We start from the raw sequence: 25099 nt of genomic DNA, 5'->3' as shown, positions 1-25099 counted from the left end.
TGTGGGATTGTCCGCCCCCACGACGCCCATAAATGCCGCATTGGCCGCACCCCAAGCGCCCAGTGATTCCGGTTGGTTTGCCGACCCTTGCCAATGCTCGGCCATCACCGCCAAGGTGGCTGGTGAAGTCTGGGGTGCATTGGCGGCGGTGATCGTGACTAAACCTCACCGTCCGAATCGCCTGGGCGCTATATCCGGGTAAGGATTGACTTGCGCCTGATTGACTTCACTTCTTATTGCGGTAACCGGCCTTGACCGCCGTTTGATGGTCCAAAGAGCGAGCGATAACACTCTGAAATTGCCGCAGCCGCCTTCATTAACACCGAAAATACCGGCCGAAGGAATCAATTCCCGGCCGCCTGTCATTCGGTGTTTGCAGAGCTGGAACTACACAGGACTTCGTAGATGCAATACAAATAAGTGCTGCTTCGAGTGGTCTGAACTAAACAGAGGCGAAGTCCCTGTTTTTTGCGATTCTTGCCACCGCTCAATTCTTCCTTACATACTGCTACTCCAGTCTCTCGAGGTGAATCAAACCATTGGCAGGCTATACATCCCCACATCGTCAGTAAAACGGAACCGTCTCTAGGTAGGTAAGGCAGCACGAGACACGAAAGTAAGAGAAGAACTCACCGGCACAAACTGCCTCAACTTCACCCCCGCCTCCCTAAACACCGCCGCCGTCTCCCCATCCATACTATACCCCTGATTATACACCACCTCCCCCACCCCCACCTGCACAATCTTGATACTGCACGTCAAGCACGGACAAGTATCACAATACAACACCGCCCCATCCCGCAACCTCTCGCGCCCGGCCTCCAGCAGCGCGTTCTCCTCCGCATGGATACACAAACACGTCGCCAGGCCATGACCCGACCCGCCCTCCCCCGCATTACACCTCTCACAGCCCCCCTCACCACAGTTGCGCAGCCCGCGCGGCGTGCCGTTGTAGCCCGTGGAGATGACGCGCTTGTCGCGCACCACCACGCACCCGACGCGCCGCTTCATGCAGTTGCTGCGCTGCGCCGCCAGCGACGCCAGCGACATGAAGTAGGCGTCCCAGGACGGGCGCAGGCGGTCGGCGTCGAGGAGGTCGAGCTTGCCGAGCGTGGCGTAGAGGTGCGCGAGGGAGTTGGAGGTGTTGAGGAGGCGCACGGAGGCGCGGGAGAGGAGCGGGTTGGCGCCGTGGGTGGCGTCGTAGAGGTGCGCGTCGGAGAGGGCGACGAAGCTTGAGAGGGTGGCGGGTTGGGGGGTGGGCTGGTCGGGCTTAGTGGGTTTGAGCTGGTCGGCTTCAGTGGTGGTGAGGAGGTGCTGCTGCTGGCGTGCCTGGTAGCGTTGCCAGCGGACGGTGAGCGGCGCGTCGACGCTGAGGAGGAGGAAGAAGGGGCGCCGGGCGTAAAGGTCGAGGACGGCTTCGGTGTGGATGTCGGTCGTCACCCAACGCCCGCGCCAATGTTTGGTGACGAAGTCCAGGAGGTCGCTGGGCGCGGAGAAGGTGTGCTGGGGATTCGGTGGCCTGTCGGAGTCGTTCAGGCTGCTGGTGGCTGAGAAGGCGATCCCGTCGATGCCATCGTTCGATCCGTTATTGGTACGGATCTCCAGGGAGAGCTGGGTGAAGCCATGGTGGTCAACCAGGTAGCGGGCGATGGTGCGCTTCCCCGCGCAGATGCCTAGCACTCGCTGTCAAAAAGGGGATGCGTAAACAACTTAGGTAGGATATAAAAGGGGGATTTACTGCCGCAGACGCCAATAAACATAGTTGCGTCGGTTTGCCGTGGTTGCCCCTCTTCAGTAAGCTAGGTACGAATACCCACACAAGAGGTGTCTCGATCTTCCTTGGAAGTTCCCTTGCCCACAATTTCCTTTGCAAGACTCAGAACCTGGGACCTGAACTGTGCAGCGCGGCCCGACGCGTCCCTGCAGACGATTTACGCGTGAAAGCCGATTGCCAAGGCTTGGCACAGAGGGGCATTCTGCCGGTCTTCGCAAGAAACAAATGAGGGGCAGCAGCGGGAGCTGGAGCATGGAAGCTGGGTTGGAGCTCCCCCACCATCACCTGGAGGCGGCGCAGCTGCCTTGCTGACAACACCAACAACGAACACTGTCGGATGGATCCCATGACACATCTTGGACATCCACCGGATCTAACAAAAATCAGCTGACCAGCACCGAAAGGAACCACGCGCCTCCCTGCTGCTGCTACTCTTGATATCCCAGGTGGATTAGCTTCTGTATATTCTTCGAATCTGGCCAGACCCTGAGCAGCTTTGAGTCCTTACACACTTGAACAAGGCAACCATACCCGGCTCTAGTGATACCTACAAAATTGCCTGTTTGCAGATTCACAATTCTGTGAACAACTCACCTTGGGCTTGCACTTGCATCGACCTTCCATCATCCCCATTATTGAGCTCTGGAGTAATTTCTACTCCCACTACGTCACCGGGATTTCGATATCTCCCATTCCCCCGAATCGAGTTCCATTCAAACACGATCAATCAACCGATTTTACATCACACCAACCACGATACAATACTCGCCTACCTGGCCGGTTGATTATCATGGCCGCCCTCAAGTTTGTGCCTTTCTCGTCAGAGGTCGAACTACCATTCTATTCTGCCCTCTTTGCATCAAAGCTCGACACCGACAAGCTCGATGATTCAGCGCGCCCGGTGATGGGTTTGTACGAGCCCCGCGGTAGAGCCGACGAGGCATTGGGCACAAGAATGCAGATTTTTGGGGCCGCGCTCACAAATAGAGAGTAAGTTCACACTCTCGGGCTCTTAGCTAGTCGAGTCTGGAGTCTAACAATAATGCAGCGTGCCTGCCGGCATGACCCGTGCCAAAGGGTACATCAAGAATGTGAATACTATCGAAGACTTCAAGAACACCGATAAAACTGCTATGATCACGGATGCTGGACGCCAGGTGTGTAGCCCCAACCGCTTCTTTGCGCTAACTGCTCACAAATTTGGCAGATATGGGAGGCGATCCAGGATGGCACAATCTACTCGGTACCCTCGCTCCTCTCGTCATTCGCCATCCTCTCGTTTGCCGACCTGAAGAAGTACAAGTTTACTTACTGGTTTGCATTCCCTGCGCTCCACTCAGACCCCGCCTGGAAGCAAACTGGGCCAGTTGGGCACATGAATGCACAAGAGAGCACAGCGCTTGTTGACTCTGTCGGGACCTGGAGGTATTCTGTGAGCAACGAAGGAGAACATGGCTTCTTCCTTGCCAAAAAAGTGCGGGGTGAGGACGAGACTTCAGGACCAAGGCCCGATGACCCCCCTACAGACATTGGCTATCGATGGCAAATCGCCCCGCTCCGTGACTTTGAGACCGGATTTTTCGACGATGTCCCGGAGGAAGACCGATATGTTGCCTTTGTGGATCCATCCAACTACTCCGAGTCGCCATCTTGGCCGCTTCGAAACCTTCTTGTCTTGATCAAGCAGAGATACCGCCTGAACAAGGTTCAAATTCTTTGTTACCGCGACACACAAGCGAGGAGGCACGAAGCCCGGAGTATAATTCTCCCATTGTCTACAGACGTCGTCGAGGATACACAAGCCCCTAAGATGCCCAGTGTCACAGGCTGGGAGAGAGATGGCGGCGCTAAGCTGAGGGCACGCATGGTCAATCTATCGGACTACATGGATCCCACACGGCTGGCTGACCAGGCGGTGGATCTTAACCTGAAGCTGATGAAGTGGCGGTTGGCTCCTGGACTCGACCTTGACGCCATCAAAAACACAAAGTGCCTACTCCTCGGCGCGGGGACACTTGGAAGCTATGTCTCAAGGAACTTGATGGGATGGGGCGTGCGAAAGATCACATTTGTCGACTACGGCAATGTATCCTTCTCGAACCCAGTGCGGCAGCCGCTGTTCCGGTTTGATGACTGTACCGACGGAGGAAAGCCAAAGGCGCCCCGTGCTGCTGAGGCCTTAAAGGAGATTTACCCTGGCGTTGAGTCCGAGGGCCATGTCTTGTGCGTGCCAATGCTCGGCCACGCCCTCCTGGACGAGGAGAGGGTGAAGGCAGACTTCAACAAGCTACAGGAGTTAGTAGATGCGCATGACGCCATCTTCCTCCTCATGGACTCGCGCGAATCGAGGTGGCTGCCCACCCTGATGGGCAAGGCCTCCAACAAGATCGTCATGAATGCGGCGCTTGGGTTCGACACGTATGTGGTAATGCGGCATGGTGCGGCGCCAGAGGATGGCAGCGAGGAGACACTCGGTTGCTACTTTTGCAATGATGTTGTCGTTGCAGCGGATGTAAGTTCCCTCAGCGGGGAAGCACAGACCAGAGCAGTAGCTAACCACAAGAACAGTCCATGAAAGACCAGACCTTGGATCAGCAGTGCACAGTCACCCGACCGGGTGTTGCAGCCATCGCCTCAGCACTGTTGGTCGAGCTACTCACCAGCTTGCTTCAGCACCCGAAGAAACAGCATGCACCAGCTCCAGTGCCCTCAAAGGGATCAGCAGGATCAAACTACGAACGTGACCCCATCGACCACCCGCTGGGTCTCGTACCGCACCAAATCCGAGGATTCTTGTCCAACTTCGAGAACATGAAGATCCACGGCAAGTCCTACCCTCAATGCAGCGCATGCAGTCCGTCGATCGTATCGGCATACAAATCCGAGGGCTGGGAGTTTATCAAGAAAGCTCTTTCAGACCGGAACTATGTTGCTGAGCTCAGTGGTTTGGCCGAGGTGCAGAGAAAGGCCGAGGCGGCGGCCGCGGACGTGGAGTGGAGTGAGGAGGAGGGCCTGGATGAGGAGGAAGGTGAGGGCGTTATTATCTAGTTTTAGTGGACGGCGGAGGCATCCATCCTCTGGTTAGTTCACGGGGCATGGGGTTCGGAACTTGGAGTTTGGCTGGGTCGAATTTGGAGGGCACAACCGGGCTTTCTAGACCTTTGGCGTTTGACTTTTGAGTGAGGTTAGAATTGAAGTCTCTTGAGGTTTGGGCAGGAAGACAGACGAATATATGATTTTTCAATGTGTCGGTGCTACGATGTCGGTATCTGTGAGTCGGCACCAGCAACATCCAGGGGTGGAAATGGCGAGGAGCTATCAAAAGCGGTAAGCGGTAAAAGGCGGCATAATTATTTCCCCAACTATTCCCCATATTTATTTTTTGGCTGCAACAGCCTGCTTTCCTACTAGACAACAATAACACCAACCCAATTGTCCGACAAAATGGCCCAGGGTGCGGTAAAAAAGGCACCGAAGCCCGCCCCGGGCGGCAAAGGCGGCAAGGCAGGCGGCAAGCAGCAGCAGAAAAAGAGCGGCGTCAGCAAATCGAAAAAGTCAAAGACCACGGCCGACAAGATCCAGAAGAAGTTCTCGGCAGGCTTGGTGGCGAAGACAGAGCAGATGCTCGGCGAGCGGGCGGGGCATCTTGAGCTGATCGGCAAGGGGAGGAAGAAGGGTGCTGAGAAGGAGTTCAAGGGAGGGAGTCGCAAGTTTGGTTAGGTGGCAGCTGGATGGACTGCGGTCGTGCACCGAGCAAAGGGGAGATGGACGGGGGAGGGGTTCATGATACGCACAGCACTGCACCGTTGCTGTACTTGGGATATTCAACGGTGACTGCACCCCAGAGATACTCGGCGGGTTTTTTTTCTCTTCATTCGCCCGGCCCTGCGGTAGAACCGACAGTCAAGCACAAACCCATACTACTCCCGACCCTCGGCGATACCGGTCAATACCTCCTTGGTAACCGCCGTATCCCTCTCGACATCGACCCGCCAGCTCCCCACGGCAATGCGAACAGCCTTCTTCCCATCCCACTTGGTCCCACTGACAAACATCTTGCCCGTCGCGTTGATCCGGTCAACCAGCACTTCGTTCAAGGCGGCATCCTTGGCTCGGAACAACACGATGATGAATGTACTCTCCAACAACGCATCTCCGCTCGGCAGCCACTCGTAGTGCTCCGAATCCCGCACGAATGCAGCAATCTCCCGCGTGAGGAGAACCATCCGGCTCAGCATGGCCGCCATCCCTTCCCTACCTTCGCTCAACAGGACAGCGTATACCGGCAGGGCACGGAAACGGCGCGAGTTTTCAAGGCCGATATTCAGCGGACTCAGAATGGAATCGGGGCCAGCGGAGGACGCGAGGTACGCGGCGTTGGGGTTACTGCAGACCTGCGTAAGGACGGAAGCGTGCCGGCAGAGAAAGATGCCGTTATCATAGGGCTAGGTGCTGTTAGGGCAGAAACCAAAGATCATACTCTGGCAATAACATACCACATTCAAGAGCTTATGTCCGTCCGCCGCGATGCTGTCGGCCAGTTCCAGGCCAGCAACATTCGCATGCAGACTGAGATACTCGTCCGTCTTGGGTAGGACTCGTGCAAAGATGCCAAATGCTAAATTCATCAATATCAACCCAATAAACCCCCACACACCAAAGGAGTAGAGCGAATGCATACCGCCATCAACATGAATCCACGCCCCATAGCGATCCGCCAAGCTCCTCAGCTTCGGCATATCCAACACATTCGTCGCAAACCTCCCCGTGTTCACCTCCCCGACACTCACCACCACAATACTCACCACCCCATCCGCCTCCCGCCGCAACTCCCGTTCCACGGCATCCAAATCCAACCTCCACGGCTCCTCCGCACTCACCCCCACCTCCTTAACACACCCACGACCCAGCCCCACCACACTCGCCGCCTTGCTCAGCGACGAATGACCCATGCTCGTCAGCACCTGCACCTTGCGCACCCCGCCGGCCATGCACGCCGCCAGCAGGCCTGCCTCCGCGACCGTCGTCGTCCCCCCGGCGCGCGCGTTGACCACCGCCTCCCGCCCGCACGCCAGCCCGAGTATATTGCCCGCCGTCGCCCCCGTCGTGAACGTCCGCCCACCCCAACCCTCGCCCAGATCTAACAGCGCCACCACCATCCCCAGCGCGGCGTCCTCAACAGCCGTGCACGCGGAGTGCGCCCACCCCGGCGCAGCAGCAGGACTAGGGAGAGCAAGAGCAAGAGGAGGGGGGAAGTGCACCTGGACGTTCTGGTCCAGGGCCGAGACCAGGTTGTCGGCGGCCTCGGCGATGGGCAGCACGCCGCCCGTCACGAAGCCGAAGTAGCGCGGCGACAGGGACTGGTGGTTGAGCGCGGGGAGGATGTCGGTCAGGAGGTGCGTGTGGGTGGCGGCGGCGCCGCGCGGGTGCAGGTAGGAGGGGGAGGTGGGGGTGGGGAGGGAGAGCAGCGCGGTGTGGAGGGTTTGGGGGGTGGGGAGGATGGAGGGGGATGGTGTTTGTGGGGAGGAGGGGGTGGTGGTGGTGATGGCATGGCGGAGGCGGGTGTAGCTTTGGAGGAGGAAGTCGGTTTCGGGTTCGGGGTCGGGGCCGGTGGGTTGGGGTTCGGGTTTAGGGGGTGCGTGCGTCATGGTTGCGGTTGGGGATGTTGCTCACTGTGTGTGACGTTGGGTTGGCACGGATGGTTGGGTGGTGCTGGTGTTCCTCGAAGTTGATGACATGATATTTCGGCTGAGCGCCAAATGGGGAATTCCGCTGTCAGCCACCTAACTCCAGTAAGTCCGCGGCCGGGCTTCTCTTCGGACACGGACTCCGGTTCCGGAACGGCCCGTTTGTTTGCTGGGAATCACAAAACAGGAAGGTGATCGTGTTAATTCCCAGGTATCTGTTATGCCGGCTGAGACCGGTAAGTTCCAGGCTGACTATTACAGACATGCCTCCAAGCGAACAAGGGTGGATGAGTGATTGACCCCTTGGACATATTTCAATGCAGATAAACCGCCTAACTATTCGTATCTCACCAACATCTGGTGTAGAGACTAGTTATGGGCCTCAAAAAAAGCAGTGTAGGTAGTGATAGTGGCTGATGCATTCTCACCGGTCAAGGGTCGATTCACGAACCCCGCGTCGCCTATCCCAAGCGTGTACATTTGGGGTGCTTGAGAAGTTGCTCTTTTTTTTTTTTTTTTCATCTGTTCAGGTCGCGGTGCGGTGCACCCAGCTAGCCCTTCGTGCTTGCCCTGAGCCCACCTACATAGGTACGTACCTAGGTACCCAACCATTTCGGAGCAATTTTCGAAAAATTCGAGATTCGGACTTCATCTCACCTAAGGTGAGCCACCTCAGATGCTAGTTAGCTAATAAACAGTAAACACTGGTCAACAACAGCGATCTCTTTCTTTCTTGCGTTCCTTCCGGCGCAAGGGTTCCTGCTTTGGGGAAGGCGTTCTGCGGATCCAGCAGGTCCAGTTCCAGATTTGCTTGTTTCGTGTGGAGCATGGCGCCGTTGGGGGAACCACGACCATGGAACCGACACAGCGGATTGGGCTGCCCCGCGCAAACCTGGAACTCCCAAGCCTCTCTAGCCTCTCAAACCTCCCAAGCCTGTTGCAGCTCATGTAACTCCTGCCACTCTTTATTTTTACGAACTCCGACGCCATCGCGCTATTACCTATTATTCTCAGGAACAAGACGAATAACAGCCGAGATTGCGCACCGCCAGCCTGGAACAGAACCGGCCCCGGCACATGCCCGTCAGCTCCGGGTTGCGCCATGTGGGGGTGTGGCCCTTGTCCCGTTTCGTTATTTTTCCATTTTGTCGATAAGATTGTCCATTCTCCTCCTTCCGGAATCTTGTCCGGGGAAAACGCACAAATCACACTCAAGCCAACTGCTCGGGGGAAAGGGGGTCGTTGAAATTGAAAGCTAAGCTCTTTGTGACCGCCTCTTCGGCTAGTGAACAGGAGGGGGGACCACTCAGAGTCTCCCGTTTGGTACCTTGGCATACAGACGCGGCACGCAATTGCTGAAGATCCGAGTCGCTGGGAACGTCGAGCCGGTAGCTGTCCACGGGTGGGTTGCGTGGGTTGTGTGTGGGTGTGTGGGCGTGCAACCCCCCCTTGTTTGCCCTCTGGGCACGCCCACTGCCCGCCTTCGGCATCCACCCAAGCCGCCGGGTCTGCCAACCCCCCTTGCCCGTGCCCTCGGGACGTCTCAGAAGTTCCCGGCAGACCCCCAAGTCCCGAGCACAAAGACCGCAAGGGTGCCTCTGACCCAGACTGCCGGGTTCTGTGTTCCCACCGATCCCACCGCATTGTCTCTCACGGCTATGTCCAGAGGGTACTTCGTATGGGTATCGCGCCACACAGTCTGCTACCTTGTCATCTCGGGCCGATCTCTACTTTCCCTCTCAGAGGCCTGCCTTTGCTTCCCTTTCCGGCTCCGACTCTTTCTCGCATGGCCGGGGAATAATTGCACTGTTTCTACCGGCCACTGTTCCATCTAAACCCCAACACTCCTCCTTCCTGCGTTCTCTCCTCTGTCTGTATCTGCACTGCCTACCTCGCAACAACACACCATGAACTGTGCTCAGGGCAGCTGGTCTAACAAAATGGCGCCGCCGGCCTCTATCAACACGTCCGTCCACTCCGCCGAGCGGCAGCTGGACAATTACCAATTCACATTCGAGACTTACCTGGACGACTCGAGCCAGATTGAGCCTGATGTATGTCCTGTGCTACTCAACCTCCGCGGTAACCCCTCCCGAATCATGTTAGGCGCGGACTAACCACGATAATGCTCGCTAGTCAAGCAGTCATGACGTGTAGTATGTGCCCCTGGTTTCACACTCGGCCGCTCTGAGACCGATGGCGGTTTGTATCACCAGCTAATACGCCACAAGTGACACAAAATCCTTGTCAGACAGCATAGCCAACTCCCGAGAAGAGTTTGGGAGGACATACCATTCATACCGCGCCGGATGTATGTTTCTATCACCGACCGACCCCAACTTCGCGCTAACCGCAGCAAGCCTATCTCTTCCCCAATGATAACCCAGAAAACGATCGCGTCGATGAACAGTATGAGATCATCAAGATGATCATGGACGGGCGGCTCCATCTCGCTCCCTTCACCGACGACCGCCCTCCACGGCGAGTTCTGGATATCGCAACTGGCACAGGAATATGGGCTGTCGAGATGGGCGACAAGTACCCCGAGGCCGAAATCATTGGGACCGACCTGTCACCCATCCAACCCGGCTTTGTCCCGCCAAACGTGCGCTTCTTTATCGAAGACTCGTAGGTGAGCCCCTCGCGGTGCTTACGGCTCAAGACTAATGATACCATGTCCACAGGAGAGATGACTGGTATGGCCCCCATCTAGATTTTCGCATTTTTCGAACGACCACATTCTACACACTTTCAATCTTGCTTCCAAGAGGCAAAAAAGGCTGACACAGTTCAGGGACTACCCGGCCAAGTTTGACTTCATCCACACCCGGGTGACCCTCGGCTGCTGGTCTGACATGAAGAACGAGATCATCCGGCGCTCGTTCGACCATCTCCAACCCGGGGGCTGGCTTGAGTGTCAAGAAATCCCCGCCACGATCATGTGCGATGACGGCACCATGCCCGAGGACTTCGGGTGGCTACGGTGGGTCCGAGACTTCCGGGCTGGTGGGCAGGTCGCCAATCGGCAGCTGGATCTCGGCCCTCAGTTGAAGGAGTGGATGCACGAGGTCGGCTTCGTTGACATCCACGAGATGTGCTTCAAGATCCCCATCAACGGCTGGCCCAAGGAAACGCGGCTGAAGCATATCGGCATGATGTGGCAGCGGAACCTACTCGACGGCTTGAGTGGGTTCAGTCTCGGCATGTTTAACCAACTGGGCAAGACCGTCGAGGAGATAGAGGTGAGCGATGTGGCTGCTAGGAGAGACCGAATCCCGCTAACGTCAATGGCAGCTCTCCCTAGTGGGGGTACGGAACGACCTGTTCGACCGCAGCGTCCATTCTTACCACAAAGTACATGTAGTCTGGGGCCGGAAGCCAGACGCGTAGCACACCAAACATCACGACGAGCCTTGTCGACTCGTTGCCGACCGTTATCAACGTCGAGTTGCCCTCGGGAAACCAACTGTCCCGTTTAACGAGCCTCCCTGACTCTCCCATCCGCACCCCCGACCAGCTTTCCCGCCCGGCTTTGGCCGCCGTTTTCGACACCAGCATACACCACCCTTGGTCACTCTACTCTCATCATCCCCACTGCGGCCTGACAACCAAAAGGTGCCATAATACCCGTCAGCCTGCTCAACCGACCGTTACACTCCTCCCAATCTCGACCCCCACATCGCGACCGCCCCCCAGGCTCAAACTCGCACACAAGCTGGTCACAGTGATCCTGCTGCTGCTAAGAAGGAGACGGACAACCAGGATCAAACAAAATTACGGCGGGATGGGTAACAACTCCCGACTCGACTTCATTTTCCACCCGGTTGGTCTTATGGAAACACACCACGGGTGGGCGGGTATCGCAGGGCGACGTGGCTGCTGGGCAGTTTGACGCTGAGGGGAAGCGTGAAGTAATGTAATAATGGGGTGGCGTGGATTGTCTACCCAGGGTGTATGTAGGGCATTGAAACATTCTTCTTGTGTATATATGGAAATTTACATAGTAGGTCTCAAACTTCGCACTGGCTGGTGGTGAGTTGTGGAGACGTGTTGGTGATATATGTCACTTTTCTAGCATGTCTATAGTATCACTGCCTATCCCTACCCTGATGACTACTTACAGCAACTTCTTGAAACAGAATCACCGGCTTCATCGGGGGGCTCATGCGCACATCCACTGACACCCCATGTCGGTTGTTGGTCACCCTGTCTTCATCTCTCTTGTGTACTATTCTACCGTTTACCCTCTTCTGTCATATGCCTTCAGGACACAAACTCCGAACCTACATAGTACATAGTTATCTGTGGGTTTCAGTACTGTGTTGTCTGCGAGGAATCCGAATCATTGGTGTTGGTTCTGGCAACTCGGCCCGGCGCGACGGGAGAAGGGGTCAGTGGAATGGAGAGAAGCCCGAGGAAAACCCCCCGGTGCTCCACTGACCCCAGAGACCTTGGCGTGTGGGCCAGGCCTGGCTAGGGCCCTTGGAGACGAGGGGGGGGTAGTCCCTGGGTTCAGACGTGTTCTCAGTTCTCAGTGTCTTGAGTTAGCGCTCCTGAGCCCAGCCTCGCGTGTCCAAATTGACCCTCCCGGACCGGGTTCGATCTGCGTCTCGCAGGCGGACCGAGTCCGACGAGCTGACTTCTAATCCGAGGTATTCAGATACCGTGGGAGCCGGGGAAAAAAAAGAGGCGAATATTGAGAATCATCATCCCTATCTTCGCGTCATGAGTTCGGTGGATTGTTCAGACGCGGTCGGGTGCTTAGTGCTTCCATAGTGCTCGTGCGTGCTTGGGCCGTTCCCCACAGCAGCACCACTTCATGCGCTAACTTGGTGGGTAACTGCGCCGCTGGGTTGCTTCTAGGTCTTCAGGAGAGGAAAGAAAAAAGAAAGAAAAAGGTGCAGCCAACGGTCGGTTGGGTTGCAATTGCTCGCTTTTCCAAAATTGCGAGTGCAACTCGACGAGGATTAAGTGCATCCTCTTTTGCCGTCTCTTACCCGGAAAACTGTCAAAAAAATGGCAGCGAGGCAGTGAGGCAATGAGGCAATGAGGCAGCTCCTCGTGGAAGCGGCAAGCTTTTCGGCCGGCGCCGTGGATTGATGAATTGGCAGCCCCTCCAACCCCCGAACCAACCCCCTGAACCCTGGTCCTTGGTGGGACAAGTCGCGTGGGTCCTGGTTGAGTGTGGCCCGTCCCAAACCTCCTACCATCACACAAAGCAACTCGAACTCGAAACTTTGCCTTGTCTTTCGACTTTTGGTATCGGAGGACAAGTAAAAGCTCCGTTGTACGCATCATGTCCTCGGCACTAAGCAAGCGTCAGCAGGCGCGCAACGAAAAGGGCCTGCAAGACCTCCTCCACAACGTTCCCGGGAACAACTTTTGCGCCGACTGTCAGGGACGGAATCCCGGTAAGTAGCCCTCTGTCGTGAGGCCTTCGCAGCCTCACACCTCGCACCGCGCAATTCCTTCGCGAACAACATCAGGACTAACACAGTCTCGCCGTCAGGTTGGGCATCATGGAGTGTATGCCTCCCCCCCCTCCACTCTCTCTCTTCACCCTTCCGTCCGAAAGTCTCGAACTGCGAACCCCGATGTTCCTGCATGCGCCCGCGGACGATGCACTTCACTGATCGAATACTGACATGGTGGTTTGTAGTTGGGTATCTTCCTGTGCATGCGATGCGCCACCATCCACCGCAAGTTGGGCACCCACGTGTCCAAGGTGAAATCGCTGAGCATGGACAGCTGGACCAACGAGCAGGTCGATGTATGTGGGCACGGCGGCTTCCTAGTGGTCCTGCGCCCAAGCTAATACCAGTCTAGAACATGCGGAAAGTCGGCAACGTCGTGTCTAACAAACTGTACAACCCCGACAACAAGAACCCGCCCGTCCCGATCGACGCCGACGAAGCTGACGGCGCAATGGAGCGATTCATTCGCCAAAAGTACATCGCCCGCACCTTATCCATCGGCAAGCGGCGCCCCGGCGGGGATTCGGACGACACCCCACCCCCGCTTCCCCCCAAGACGCCGAGCCGGTTCGGCCTCCGCTCCGCTTCCTCCATATTCCCCCTCGGGTCGAAGGCGAAAAAGGCGGCTGGGCACGAGCCGACCAGCCCGCAGGGCTCGCAAACCCAGCCGCCGTCTCGGAACAACTCGTCCGGGCTATTCGGTGTGAGTGTCGAACGCGACCGGTCGGAGGGAGATGAGACGGAACAGAAACTCGCCAGGCTCCGGGACATGGGTTTCATGGATGATCAGAAGAACTTGATGGTGCTGAAGGGCGTGGGCGGGAGCCTGGAGAAGGCGATTGAGGCGTTGGTGCGGTTGGGGGAAGGGAGTGTGAGGGCGCCGGCGCACTTGACACCTGCTAGGGCTGCGACCATGCCGGTAACCCGGAGCCTCACACCCAGCGCAAACACGGAAACCGCTCGTAGTCGTCCCATCAGCCCAGCCAGCACGAATCCCTTCGACATGCTCGACACCCCGCCCCCGCCACAACCGCTCTCGTCGCAGTCGACCGGCACCCTGCAGACCAAGAACCCTTACCTCTCGACGAATCCGTTTGGCGCGCCGCAGCAAGCCCCTTCGGCATTCGATCTCGCCTTCCAGAACATGTCTCTGGCGCCACCGTCGCACCAGCCTTTGTTTCCTCACCACACGGGCGGTTTAGCACAGCAACAAAATACGCAGCAACACAACGGCCAGGCGCTCTACCAGCAGCCGATGAATGGCCCGCTGACAGCCCCGCTGCCGACGGCGTCACAGGGTTACGCGGGCATGGCCATGCACGGAAGCCAGACGTATCCGCAGCCGATGCAGCCAGCCACGACCGGTTACAATCCCTTCTTTCCGGCCCAGCCACAGCAGCAGCCGCTGTCGGTGAACACGGCCCAGTTTGGTGGTAACATGGGCAGCAACCCCTTCACCCGGTCACCCACGAGAATCCAGTCGCCAACCCTCTCACAAATCCCCGAACAAACACAACAAAACTTCTACGCGCAACAACCGGCGCAACCCATGCAAACCATGCAACCCCAAGCGTCCAATCCCTTCTTCAACCAGATGGCACCGGCCGCGCAACAGTATCCGGGCCAGATGCAGATGCCAATGCAAATGGCCCAGCCGATGCCCCAGTACATGGGTATGGCTCCACAAGGGACCGGCTACATGCAGCAGCCGCAACAGCAGCAGCCACCGCGGCCCGATAAAGCGTCAATCATGGCGCTGTACAACCACTCTCAACCAACACCCGCCCAGGCCCCGTTCCAGGCCCAGGGGCCCGGACAGACCACACCGGCACAGACGCCCAACTCGCTATTCCCATCCCAGACCTTTCCGCAGCAGCAGCAGCAGCAGCAGCCACAGCAAATCCAGCAGCAACCACAGCAAGTCCAGCAGCAACAGGTGCCACAACCGACGCCCGTGAGCCCGGCGACGATGAGCAAGAACCCGTTCATGATGGCGACGGCAACGGCGCAGCAGCCGGCGCCGAAGCATAATGTGAGTCGGGACAGCATGATGGCTGTGGGATTGGAGTGGTCGAATGGGCGGCACAGTCCGGATGCGTTTGCTAGTCTGAGCGCGAGGGATACACGCTGATTTGGGGTGTGTGGGATGGGGATGGGATGGGCTGGGATGGATGAGATGGATGGGATGAAAGCACGGCTTCGGAGTTCTGATGCATTGCATATATGTGCTTGAATTGTGGTAATATTCGGGGTACGGATTCTTTGTATATAGGTAGCAGGTGCGTGGGTTGTGTGTCTGTATCATAGGTATTGAGTGGGGATGTTGTAGATGGAATAGGGGGCACTCCGTGGCTGGGTGAGGGGAGATGCTTCACAGCCCGGTCATCGCTGCGTGCGCCCAATCAAGTGGTAATTGTCTTGAGCTGGAGAGGATTTAATCCTTAAATGTGCTCTTACCCCGATGATGCGCCCATTATGAGGTACGATATTATACCTACCTATAGTACCTAGACTGTAACTCAAAGAGCAGCCAGTCAGTCCCATGGCGGCTTGGCTCAACCCTAATTACCTCCCCACTGTCGCCCTCCAAAGACGGTATGCTGCATGCTGCATGCTGCATCCCACCAACCACAGGGAGGTGGTTTTGTTGCTCTTCAGCCCTACGTTACAGCGTTGTGTTGTTCGCACTCGTAGCACATCAGTCACTCAACTCTCAGGAAAAAGGGCCACCCAGTGAAGTGAATGGGCCAGCTCTAAATCTGGGCCCCTCAATGGATAGTTTTGCTTCACCAACGACTCTGTTGGTGGATTCCCGGCGTGACGATACACCGAGTCTGTACCGTGAATGTCAGATGCACGCTTCCCCCGCGCCGACCTGCATCCGCCAGCCCTGTCTGCCTGCCTGTTGCCTGTCTGCAGAGAACAGGAGAGTGGGGATCGGGATGCAGCCGGGCGTATGGTAGCCAATGATGTGGCGAGCGGTGGTCGCGAGCGGCTGATGGCGGAGGGAAGGGGGACGGGAGCACGAATGGCGTTGTGTGAAATGGTGATGCTTGATAAATAACCGTGCTGGTCCCCTTTCCCCGCCACTGCGAGCTGTGACGAGGCTGGCTGGTTTTGGTTCTGTGTTCTCTCATCGGCTGTCGACCATTGACCACCGCCTCGGATTAAGTCAGAACATAACGAGAGAAGAGGTGGAAGTTAGTGTGAGGTTGGTTTTCGGAGGATTTGACGACGAAAGCCAGCTTGTGAAGACAAGATAAAAAACGAGGACGTTGTTGATTCTCGTTTCCCATTTCGATTTCCCATTTCCCGACCGAAGACCAAGGCCATGTCAGAGAACAACAATGGCTCCGGCGGGAGGGTCATGGCAGGCAACACGCTCATGCAAACCGTCCTCGAGCATACTCAGACCCCGCCGCCACAGAAGAAGGTAGACGAGTTCTGGAGAAACTTTACAACCAAGGCTCCAGGGAAGGGTGAGTGACTTGCATCAAACCCACTCCCGACCCCCAAACAAAAACTAACCACGCACCAGCAACCACCATCCTCCCCACCAAGCACACCAAGCACACCAAACACACCCACACCCACGCCCCTAAACACACCACCACCCACCCTCCCCCTCCCCCCCAGACCCAACCTCACCCACACCCCCACCCCCCTCACCACCAACCCACAACCTACGACGCCGCCGCCGCCCAATGCCGCGCCAAGGTCGCCCAGATCGTCGCCGAGTGCCGCCGCGTCAACCAAAAGTACCGCGACCCGCACTTCGACCTGGACTACGACCTGCGCTCGGGCAGCCGCGACTGTCTGGAGTCGTTGAGCAATGAGCGAGTGGATTATGGGAGTAGTGATGATGATGATGATTATGGGGAGGATGGGGATGGGGGTGGTGGTGGTGGGGGTGGGGGGAGTGGGAGTGGGAGTGAGGGGGGGAGGGGGGGGAGGGTGGTGGTGGGGAGGAGGGGGAGTAGGTTTGGTGGTGGTTTCCGTGGTGGTGCTGGTGCTGGTGGGGACCGGGATGGGAGTCCCGTGGGAGGGTCGTCGGGAATGAAAAAGGCCGAGGCCAGACGGCGGCACAGGGCGGGCGGGCGTTGGCCCGGGTGCAACTTCCGGCCCAAGTCGGTGAAGCGGGTCGGGGAGATCTTTGACGACCCCCGCTTCTTCATCGACGGGCCCGCCGCCAACGACGTGCGCCAGGGCCGAGACGGTGATTGTTGGCTCATGGCCGCTCTGTGCACCCTGAGCAACAAGCCCGGTCTGATCGAGCGCGTGTGCGTTGCTAGGAACGAGGATGTCGGTGTTTATGGCTTCGTCTTTCACCGTGACGGGGAGTGGTTCAGCGAGATCATCGACGACCATGTAAGCGAGCTTGTCTTTTCTCTTATTTTACCTGGCTCGGCCGGACTGACACTGACACTCCACAGCTCTATCTCCTCAAGCCCGACTACGACGACGCCCGCATGGGCCGGCGGATCAACATCGAACGCGCCCTGTGGGAGGACATCGAGCGTGCCGACTCGGAGGAAAAGTACCAGAAAACCTACCAGTCCAACAGTGAGGCGCTCTACTTCGCCCAGTGCGAGGACAAGAACGAAACCTGGCTGCCACTTCTGGAAAAGGCCTACGCCAAGGCCCATGGCGACTATGCCGCCATCGAGGGCGGCCATAACGGCGAGGGCATCGAGGACCTGACCGGCGGTGTCACCACCGAGCTGTTCACCAATGATATTCTCGACAAGGTAGGCTAACGCGATGCGCTTGTACCTAGGCTGTAAGGCGCAGACTGCTGACAATGTATGATCTAGGAGCAATTCTGGCAGGAGCTCAAAAAGGTCAACACAGACTTCTTATTCGGTTGCTCCACTGACCTCTGGTAGGTTCCTGTCCCTTGATTTTGATGCTGTAGTATCTGTTATTAACCTTGGCCAGGGATCTTGGCTACGGAGAACGCAAGGGTATTCAGGAAGGGCACTCGTACTCGGTCATGCGCGCAGTCGAGGTTGACGGCGAGCGGCTTCTCCTACTTAAAAACCCGTGGGGAAGGGGTGAATGGACCGGCCCATGGAGTATGATTCTCGCCTTTCCCCTTCGTACCCCTCTCAAGGTTGGCTGACTGTCATAGGCGACGGCTCCAAGGAATGGACACCAGAATGGCTGCAAAAGCTAAACCACCGGTTCGGTGACGACGGTGCGTTCTGGATCTCGTACAAGGATCTGCTGCGCAAGTACCAGGCCTTCGACCGCACCAGACTGTTCGGCCCAGAATGGAAGATTGCTTCGGTATGGACGACGCTCAACGTCTCGTGGGCTCTGGAATATCACGACACCAAGTTCTCCTTTACTCTCGCCAAACCTGGGCCCGTGGTCATCGTCCTCTCCCAGCTCGACGACCGATACTTCCGCGGCCTCGAGGGAGAGTACATCTTCGGGCTGGGATTCCGGGTCCACAAAGCCGGCGAAGATGACTATTTGGTCCGCAACCATACCGCTTACCACATGACCCGGTCCTGCAACGTCGAGCTTGACCTGGAGGCCGGCGAATACACCGTTCTAGTCCGGATCGACGCCGACCGCATCGAGGATATTATGCCGGCCGAGGAAGTAGTGCGGCGCAACGCGAGGAAGCGCCGTGAAAAGCTCCTGCGCATTGGCCTCGCCTACGACCTTGCCCACACCAAAGCTAGAGTTATCGAGACGGCCGAGGAGAAGGCGGCACGAGAGGCCTATGCGAAGTGGGCCAAGGGCAAGCGCCGCGAACAGATCCGCAAGATCATTACTGAAAAGATGCAGAGGAGGCTTTACTTTGATCGTAGGAAGTGGGCGTCTGATCGGAAGGACATGGCGTGGGAGAAAGAAGTGAAGCGGCGACGAGCCGAGAAACACGAGGCGAAACGAGAGGCGAAACAAGAGGCAAAGCGGAAGGCAGCTGAGGAGGAAACGAAACGCCAACTAGATGAGGCGCGGGAGCAGGAATCTAAGGCCGTAGATCAGCAGAAAGGACTGGAGTTGGAAGAAGGAATCAGGGCCGAGATCAAGGAGGACGGCAAGGAGATCAAGACCGAGCCTGCTCGGCCGGAGCCTACCAGCGCTGGGGAGAACACGCCGCCTACTCCCACCCCAGAGACCCCAGCCCCAGAGCCCACCACTGCCAAACCCATACCCGAGGCTGATGGCACCGGGGTCCACGAAGAGAAGACGACCCTGGCAGGATTTGTGACTGCTCAAGCAGAGGCAGGGGCTCTAGAACGTGCAGATGCCTCAACCGCACTAGCCCGGCGGCCCAAGCCGGCCATGATGGAGGGTGCACCAGAAGGGATACAGGGACCTGTGGGAACTGATTCGCGGCCCGGGCCCGAGAATGGCGAACTCAAGGAGATGCTCAGAACCACACTCGAAGCCCTGTCGAGTTTCAAGAAGGAGCTCGAAGGACTGCTTGGCGAGAGCGCAGACGCACCTCTTCTCAAGGGCGCCGGCCACGGCCCGCGGGGCATGCTCTCGCAATCTCGCTATCCACCTCACTTCCAAGGTCCGCCGCCGCCGCCGCCAATGTCTGAAGGCAGCGACAGCGAAGGGGGTTCCTCGGGTCCCCACGATTACATCCCCCCTTTGCCACCCCGCAACCTCGGTCCCCAACGAGCCGGATCACATCCACAGAGGCCATATCCACAGGGACCTCACCCTTATGGACCTCACCCCCAAGGCCCTTATCCCCAAGGACCTCATCCTCAAAGACCGCATCCACAGGGACCCCATCCTCAAGGGCAGGACCCCCGTGGGTTCCCACCGCAAGGGCCGCGCCCCCGAGGACCCCATCCCCAAGGACCCCACCCCCGAGAGCCATATCCCGAGAGATCGCGCCCCCAACAACCCCCCCAACAGTCACGAGACCCCCGCCAACAACAACCCCCCGGTTACAACCCCCGCCACGACCCCCACCCCAACGCACCCCCCTACGACTCCGACTCCGACCCCTCCAGCGACACCGACGACATCTGCAGCCTGCGCTCCGTCTCCACCCTCTCCGACACAGGCCTCGACTACGAGCTGCAGGCCATGGACGAGGAGGCCGAGGCTCGCCGGGGGGGCGGGCCACAGCCACAGCCCTTGCCGCAGCCATTGCCGCCGCCGCCGCGTCCGCTCCCGCCTCCGTCGGTGTTTGGTCGGGGTGGTTCGGGACGGCGGGGGAGGCGGCCGAGGTTGAGGGAGGCGTGGAATGCGGTGGCGGTGGTGGGGTTGAGGGTTTATTATCGGGTGGGTGAGGAGGACGGGGAGGGGGAGAAGGAGGAGGGGTTGGTGCAGGTGAGGGTGGTGAGGCCGAATCGGTGGGTGGTTGAGGAGGAGGTTGGTGAGGGTGGGGAGCTGGGTGATGATGGTGGTGGTGAAGAGGGAGGGGGAAAGACGGAGGAGACGAAGGTGTTGGATGTGGATGATAGTGCGAAGGATGCTGCCCTGGCTGTCAAGGTTGTGTGAGAGCGGGTTGCCTTGGGGGTGGAGGATTGACGAGACGGGTATTGGGCGCTGGAATGAGATGCTAGGCAGGTAGATACTTAGGGTACTTCGTTTGGTTGTCTGACCATCTATCCGAACTTCAATAGGAGTATGACTTGATTTGCACTCGTTTCCATCTGTATTGGGGTATCAGTGCCAAAGGGACGCCTACACATACACGAACAGCCCATCCATATCCATATCTTAACCATAGTTTTCATACTCGGGGCTAGTAAGCAGCTTGAAGGGGGCCCAGCCCCATGGCATTGCCCCCGAATCCATTTCGCAAAGATATTATCCCATCACATATATATAGTCACCCTTTTCGCAACCCACCTAGCCGTTAACACCTTGCGCCCACAAACCAGTACCCCCAACTCCCAAAGAACTCCGAAAGACCCCTAAAATCTCTCCAACAGCGACCCAACCTTCCTCTGCTCGTCCATCTCCACACCCTCCATCCCCTCCCCGCCACCCGAGAACAGACTCCCCACACTCGACTCCCTCGCCGGCGGCCCCTGTTCCTTCAACTGCCCAACCCTACCCCCCACTCTCGCGAGAAGCATCCTCATACGATGCAGCTCAGTCTCAACCTCCCCGTTGCGCGTGACCAAATTCTCCTGCACCCCATCCAACCGGCCACCTTCACCATCACCACCACCACCACCATCACCGCCGGGATCAGCCGCAAACGGCTGCAACAGAGCGCGCATCCGCCGCAGCCGCGCCACCCTTGCAGCCGCCTCCCGCTGCCTTTCCGCGAGGGCATGCAACTCACCCGCCAGCTCGGCATACCGCCTCGCCTCAAGCGGCCGCGACGCCGCGTCCGCCCCCTCCCATTCCAGCGGCAGCGTCGCGATCACGCCCGGGTCCGCCAGATCCGCACCAACCCTCAACGCCGCGTCCCGCTGCACCGGCACCTCCCCGTTACCATCGTCATCCCCTACCCCCACCCCTACTTCCACCCCCTCTACTTCGACCTCCTCCTCATCCCGCTCCGCAGCGGCCTCGGCGGCGTTCCAGTACAGCTGCTCGATCTGCTCGGCGACGTGGCGCGTGGCCTGGGGCGCGTAGGCGCGGCGGGCGTGTTGTTGGAGCCGGTGGTTGAGTTTGAACAGGGCGTCGTCGATGGCTTTGGGGGGTAAGGGGGCTGTTGTGGCTGTGGCTGGATCCTCGTTTGTTTCCTCGGGGGGGTTGTTGGTGTTGTGCCAGTCGCGGGTTGGGGTTAGTGGTTGGGAGAGGAGCCGGGTTTGGGCGGTGAGGAAGGTTTGTTTGAGGGTGAGGACTGTGGGTTGTTGGGTTGGTGCCATTTTGGAGGGGGTTCCATGTGTATTTGAGGGTGAGACCGGTGTTTTTTGTTTTCCCTTTTTTTCTTCAGAGTGAGAGGTGGTTGTGAGAGATGGTTATGAGAGAGAGTGAGACCCTGGAGAGATTGAGGGGCAGTTGATGTGGAGAGGGTTTGGGTTAGGGTTTACTTAGCTCTCTCTGAGCTCACCCGCCCGCCCCCACATCAGCTTGGGGCAGCAAATTGAGGTCATCCGTCTGCTGCTGCAAAAGCTGGGTTCAAGGTCGACGTCGCCGCATCGAGACAGCCGCTTCGAACTGCGCCATTGCACCGCAATTAAATGTTTCCAAACATGCGCAGGTACGGCGAATCGCATCTCGTACTGGACGGGCGTACCCCCCCACTACGTAATGGGCCGCTAATATTGACAATGCCTAGGGCTTGTTCGACTTAGACTCCATCTCCCACCATGCGGTCGCATCTGACGCGCAATGTGTACATTCGACTGCTGGCCAACCATGGCTTGCTGCTCCCGTGCTCTTCCCCCCTCCCGCGTCGCTGTTTCGCCGTCTCGTCCCGCGCCGCCCCCTCTCCGCTGCTAGCCCGCCGGCAGCCCCGGAGGACCTTCTTCGGCATCTTCCAGAAGCCACCCCGCATGCTGAAGGAAGCCGACCTAGAACCCGGCTACGATGTGCTGCTGCACTACAGGAGCTTGGAGGCCGAGAATGCACGACCGCCGCCACGGGAGGAGTTGCTGAAGGGCTGGAGACAGTTTATTCAATACAAGAGAAAGAAACACCTCGAAGCGTTGAACTCGACACAGGCCTTCCTCACTCTGCGGCTGCTTCACCACCTTGTGGAGACCAGTCCCGACAAGCAGGACCAGGGCGAGGATCTCAGCTTCACAGACCTCCGGGCGGCGCTATGGGTCACGGTAACGAAGCCGCCAAAAGGCACGACCGAGCACCACCTCGAACTTGCGACGCTGCTGTACAGCGAAATCGAGCGGAGGATACAGCACATGCGTGAGCTTGGCATCGATGAGGAGGTGATCAGGGAGGCGGTGGGAGGGAAGGACACGGGCGACTTTGAACTATTCCTCATGGCCCTCACACAATACGGCGCCTCGCTGGAGGCTGCGGAACACTTGGCCCGGTTCAGGGCCGGGTTGGCGAAGGGAGACACGAAGTCGATCGCCCGGGTGCGGGTGTTCTGGACGCTGGTGCTGCGCGGCCTCGCCAAGGAGGGCCGGGAGGCGGAGCTGCTAGCCGAGTGGGAGAAGGCCCAGGAGGCCAAAGTCGAATACATGCCGCCGGTCCACGAAATCATGACGACATTCTACGCTTCGCGGGATAGGATCGAGGAGACAAAACAGTGGTTTGAGAAGGCCATTCACGCTAACTGGCTGCGGAGTCCAAAGTCATACATGGAGGTGGTACGGTTCGCCCTCCGGAACGGGGAGGAGGAGTGGCTCCAGCCCATCTTTGAAGACTTGATAAACTCCAATCCCCAGAAGGAATGGTGGGACGTCATCTTCCAGTGGGCCGTGCTGGTCATGGACAAGGGCGTCGAGGACATCAAGCAGATGATACAAGTTATGTCGGCACAACCCGCGGGCAAAGATGGCACGGGGAGCGTGAGGCCGGACGCGGCCACCATCGACGCCCTCATCATCGCAGCCATCGAGAAGCAAAATCCCTACTTTGCCGAGCGGTTCCTCTCCCTCGGCGCCGAGCTCAAGATCCGCCCCCGAGCGTCTACCTACATCCTCCAAATGGACTACCGCCTCGATGCCCACGACTTCAGCGGCGTCCAGGCCATCTACGACAAGCTCCTCAAGGGCGAAGTCACCGTCAGCCAAGACGAAGACCTCCCCGTCCTCAACAAATACCTCCGCGCCCTCTGCGCGGCCCCCGAACCCGACCTCGGCCGCATCCTCGACGTCACAGCGGACCTCGAGCAGCGCCACGCAACCCTAGAACCAGAAACCGTCGTCTCCCTCTGCATGATCTTCCTGCGCAACGACAACCAGTACGAGGTAATCGACACGCTTTCCCTGCACACCGTCTCGTACAGCCTGGAGGAGCGCGCGCAGGTGCGGCGCGCCTTTGTCGAGTACTGCCTCGACCGGCGCGTCAGCACGGCGCGCGTGTGGGACTGCTACTCGCTGCTGCGCCAGTTCTTCCCCGAGACGGAGCCCGACGAGCGCGTCCGCCTCATGGACGCCTTCTTCGCCCGCAACCGCCCGGACATGGCCTGCTACATCTTCGGCCACATGCGCTCCCAAGGCAACCTCGACCAGCGGCCCACCGCCGACATGTACGTGCGCTGCCTGGAGGGCCTTGGCCGCCACCCGGAAGAAACCGGCATCGGCGGCGGCGCCATCGGCGGTATCGGCGGCGGCGGCGGCGGTGGTGGTGACGGCGAGGGGGAGTCGTCGCTGCGCATGGTGCACAACATGCTCAAGATGGACACGACGGTGCAGATGGACACGCGGCTGTACAACGCGCTGATGATCGCCTACGCGGCGTGCGGCGAGCCCGACGTCGCCGTCGAGTTCTGGCGCGACATCACCGACTCGGCCGAGGGCCCCTCGTACGCCAGCCTCGCCATCGTCTTCTGGGCCTGCGAGCTGCTGCCCTTTGGCGACCGCACCGCGAGGGGCGTCTGGCAGAAGGTCCAGCGCATGGATCTGGAGGTGCCGCAGGATGTGTTTTGGGCGTATTGTGGTGCGATTGCGGGGAGTGGGCACCTGGAGGAGGTGATTCGGCTGATTCGGGGTATGGATGCGAGCGTGGGGTATGGGCCGGGGATGATGACGTGAGTTTGTTTACTTTAATTTCTTTCCTTTTCTTGTCCTCCTCCTTTTATCCCCTCCCCTTTCTCTCTCTTTTTTCTCTTTCCACGTTGCTTTGGATATGAAACTAGAATAGAAGGCTAACGAACCACAGACTCGGCGTCACATATAATGCGCTGCCGGGCTCGGATAGAAAGGAGCAGTTCGAGGCGTGGGCGGCCGCCGAGTACCCAGAGATCTGGGCGCAGCTGGAAAAGAAGGGGCGCACCGAGACGCTCAGGGGCACCAAGTTCAACATTGTCAGGGATATGAAAGCATGAGCAAGCAGTCTGTCAGTGCTGTGTATGGAGTAAATGGGCGGTGGTGCGGTGGTGGTGGTTGCGCTGCCGGTAGTGGGTCGATGCCGATCCAGCTGTAAAATTTGTACAATGTATACGAAACGTCTATACCTAAGAGGCCGCCGTGCCATGCATGACATGGGCGTTGGTATGCCCACATTTTGGTCACCTCCACTGATATCCTACAAATACAGCTTTTCCGGTGTGGGTGTTGGCACTCCCGTATACCTCCGTGGCTCCCCACCCC

The 25099-nt window shown here is 58.3% G+C and overlaps 9 protein-coding genes across 9 annotated transcripts; 6 read left to right on the top strand and 3 right to left on the bottom strand.

The window, feature by feature from the left end:
• Positions 1 to 306: 306 nt before the first annotated feature.
• F5144DRAFT_25642 (cytidine deaminase-like protein) lies at positions 307 to 1845 on the bottom strand. The gene is made up of 3 exons (XM_066783493.1): positions 1739 to 1845; positions 634 to 1673; positions 307 to 547 (listed from the first exon to the last, which is right to left on the bottom strand). Exons 1-3 carry the CDS (start codon positions 1758 to 1760, stop codon positions 509 to 511), a joined length of 1101 nt encoding a protein of 366 aa, XP_066648180.1. The 5' UTR covers positions 1761 to 1845; the 3' UTR covers positions 307 to 508.
• Positions 1846 to 2343: 498 nt separating this feature from the next.
• On the top strand, positions 2344 to 5033 carry F5144DRAFT_25769 (uncharacterized protein). Its single transcript, XM_066783510.1, has 4 exons — positions 2344 to 2764; positions 2823 to 2931; positions 2982 to 4286; positions 4343 to 5033. Exons 1-4 carry the CDS (start codon positions 2565 to 2567, stop codon positions 4820 to 4822), a joined length of 2094 nt encoding a protein of 697 aa, XP_066648179.1. The 5' UTR covers positions 2344 to 2564; the 3' UTR covers positions 4823 to 5033.
• Positions 5034 to 5218: 185 nt separating this feature from the next.
• Positions 5219 to 5494, top strand: F5144DRAFT_477495 (uncharacterized protein; the record flags this gene model as incomplete). The annotated part of the gene is made up of 1 exon (XM_066785047.1): positions 5219 to 5494. One exon carries the CDS (start codon positions 5219 to 5221, stop codon positions 5492 to 5494), a length of 276 nt encoding a protein of 91 aa, XP_066648178.1.
• A 100-nt stretch (positions 5495 to 5594) lies between these two features.
• On the bottom strand, positions 5595 to 7756 carry F5144DRAFT_25538 (pyridoxal phosphate-dependent transferase). The gene is made up of 3 exons (XM_066783479.1): positions 6456 to 7756; positions 6271 to 6392; positions 5595 to 6219 (listed from the first exon to the last, which is right to left on the bottom strand). The coding sequence occupies exons 1-3, from the start codon at positions 7420 to 7422 to the stop codon at positions 5695 to 5697; spliced, it is 1614 nt and encodes a 537-aa protein (XP_066648177.1). The 5' UTR covers positions 7423 to 7756; the 3' UTR covers positions 5595 to 5694.
• A 1645-nt stretch (positions 7757 to 9401) lies between these two features.
• F5144DRAFT_597385 (S-adenosyl-L-methionine-dependent methyltransferase) lies at positions 9402 to 10851 on the top strand (the record flags this gene model as incomplete). The annotated part of the gene is made up of 7 exons (XM_066790872.1): positions 9402 to 9515; positions 9598 to 9617; positions 9693 to 9772; positions 9822 to 10089; positions 10146 to 10157; positions 10256 to 10703; positions 10756 to 10851. 7 exons carry the CDS (start codon positions 9402 to 9404, stop codon positions 10849 to 10851), a joined length of 1038 nt encoding a protein of 345 aa, XP_066648176.1.
• A 1478-nt stretch (positions 10852 to 12329) lies between these two features.
• F5144DRAFT_25472 (uncharacterized protein) lies at positions 12330 to 15396 on the top strand. The gene is made up of 4 exons (XM_066783473.1): positions 12330 to 12872; positions 12971 to 12987; positions 13121 to 13231; positions 13288 to 15396. Exons 1-4 carry the CDS (start codon positions 12758 to 12760, stop codon positions 15064 to 15066), a joined length of 2022 nt encoding a protein of 673 aa, XP_066648175.1. The 5' UTR covers positions 12330 to 12757; the 3' UTR covers positions 15067 to 15396.
• Positions 15397 to 15984: 588 nt separating this feature from the next.
• Positions 15985 to 20554, top strand: F5144DRAFT_501397 (uncharacterized protein). The gene is made up of 9 exons (XM_066786394.1): positions 15985 to 16414; positions 16474 to 16775; positions 17007 to 17303; positions 17369 to 17683; positions 17750 to 17817; positions 17874 to 18010; positions 18067 to 19191; positions 19765 to 20092; positions 20147 to 20554. The coding sequence occupies exons 1-9, from the start codon at positions 16267 to 16269 to the stop codon at positions 20412 to 20414; spliced, it is 2988 nt and encodes a 995-aa protein (XP_066648174.1). The 5' UTR covers positions 15985 to 16266; the 3' UTR covers positions 20415 to 20554.
• F5144DRAFT_501393 (kinetochore Sim4 complex subunit Fta4) lies at positions 20555 to 21823 on the bottom strand. Its single transcript, XM_066786393.1, has one exon. The coding sequence runs from the start codon at positions 21740 to 21742 to the stop codon at positions 20834 to 20836; it is 909 nt and encodes a 302-aa protein (XP_066648173.1). The 5' UTR covers positions 21743 to 21823; the 3' UTR covers positions 20555 to 20833.
• A 163-nt stretch (positions 21824 to 21986) lies between these two features.
• F5144DRAFT_25404 (uncharacterized protein) lies at positions 21987 to 25010 on the top strand. The gene is made up of 3 exons (XM_066783470.1): positions 21987 to 22096; positions 22156 to 24537; positions 24669 to 25010. Exons 2-3 carry the CDS (start codon positions 22187 to 22189, stop codon positions 24832 to 24834), a joined length of 2517 nt encoding a protein of 838 aa, XP_066648172.1. The 5' UTR covers positions 21987 to 22096; positions 22156 to 22186; the 3' UTR covers positions 24835 to 25010.
• The last annotated feature ends 89 nt before the right edge of the window (positions 25011 to 25099 follow it).

Source organism: Chaetomium tenue (assembly GCF_020726465.1).
Source record: "Chaetomium tenue strain MPI-SDFR-AT-0079 chromosome Unknown F5144scaffold_1, whole genome shotgun sequence".
NCBI lineage: Eukaryota > Fungi > Ascomycota > Sordariomycetes > Sordariales > Chaetomiaceae > Chaetomium > Chaetomium tenue.
The sequence above is the reverse complement of the archived record's forward strand: the minus strand, read 5'-3'. Positions and strand labels throughout refer to the sequence as shown.

Bases quoted from the DNA above. Each gene is read 5' to 3' on its own strand.
- F5144DRAFT_25538 (XM_066783479.1), bottom strand. From the start codon at position 7,422: ATGACGCACGCACCCCCTAAACCCGAACCCCAACCCACCGGCCCCGAC. The intron at 6,393-6,455 runs GTATGCATTCGC...TGATGAATTTAG, and splicing joins GTGGATTCATGTTGATGGCG to CATTTGGCATCTTTGCACGA. The intron at 6,220-6,270 runs GTATGTTATTGC...AACAGCACCTAG, and splicing joins GACATAAGCTCTTGAATGTG to CCCTATGATAACGGCATCTT.
- F5144DRAFT_25769 (XM_066783510.1), top strand. From the start codon at position 2,565: ATGGCCGCCCTCAAGTTTGTGCCTTTCTCGTCAGAGGTCGAACTACCA. The intron at 2,932-2,981 runs GTGTGTAGCCCC...CAAATTTGGCAG, and splicing joins TCACGGATGCTGGACGCCAG to ATATGGGAGGCGATCCAGGA. The intron at 4,287-4,342 runs GTAAGTTCCCTC...CCACAAGAACAG, and splicing joins ATGTTGTCGTTGCAGCGGAT to TCCATGAAAGACCAGACCTT.
- F5144DRAFT_25472 (XM_066783473.1), top strand. From the start codon at position 12,758: ATGTCCTCGGCACTAAGCAAGCGTCAGCAGGCGCGCAACGAAAAGGGC. The intron at 13,232-13,287 runs GTATGTGGGCAC...ATACCAGTCTAG, and splicing joins GGACCAACGAGCAGGTCGAT to AACATGCGGAAAGTCGGCAA.
- F5144DRAFT_25404 (XM_066783470.1), top strand. From the start codon at position 22,187: ATGCGGTCGCATCTGACGCGCAATGTGTACATTCGACTGCTGGCCAAC. The intron at 24,538-24,668 runs GTGAGTTTGTTT...AACGAACCACAG, and splicing joins TATGGGCCGGGGATGATGAC to ACTCGGCGTCACATATAATG.
- F5144DRAFT_25642 (XM_066783493.1), bottom strand. From the start codon at position 1,760: ATGTTTATTGGCGTCTGCGGCA. The intron at 1,674-1,738 runs GTAAATCCCCCT...AGCGAGTGCTAG, and splicing joins GTTTATTGGCGTCTGCGGCA to GCATCTGCGCGGGGAAGCGC. The intron at 548-633 runs GTGAGTTCTTCT...GGGGATGTATAG, and splicing joins AGTTGAGGCAGTTTGTGCCG to CCTGCCAATGGTTTGATTCA.
- F5144DRAFT_501397 (XM_066786394.1), top strand. From the start codon at position 16,267: ATGTCAGAGAACAACAATGGCTCCGGCGGGAGGGTCATGGCAGGCAAC. The intron at 17,304-17,368 runs GTAAGCGAGCTT...GACACTCCACAG, and splicing joins GCGAGATCATCGACGACCAT to CTCTATCTCCTCAAGCCCGA. The intron at 17,684-17,749 runs GTAGGCTAACGC...TGTATGATCTAG, and splicing joins CCAATGATATTCTCGACAAG to GAGCAATTCTGGCAGGAGCT.
- F5144DRAFT_501393 (XM_066786393.1), bottom strand. From the start codon at position 21,742: ATGGCACCAACCCAACAACCCACAGTCCTCACCCTCAAACAAACCTTC.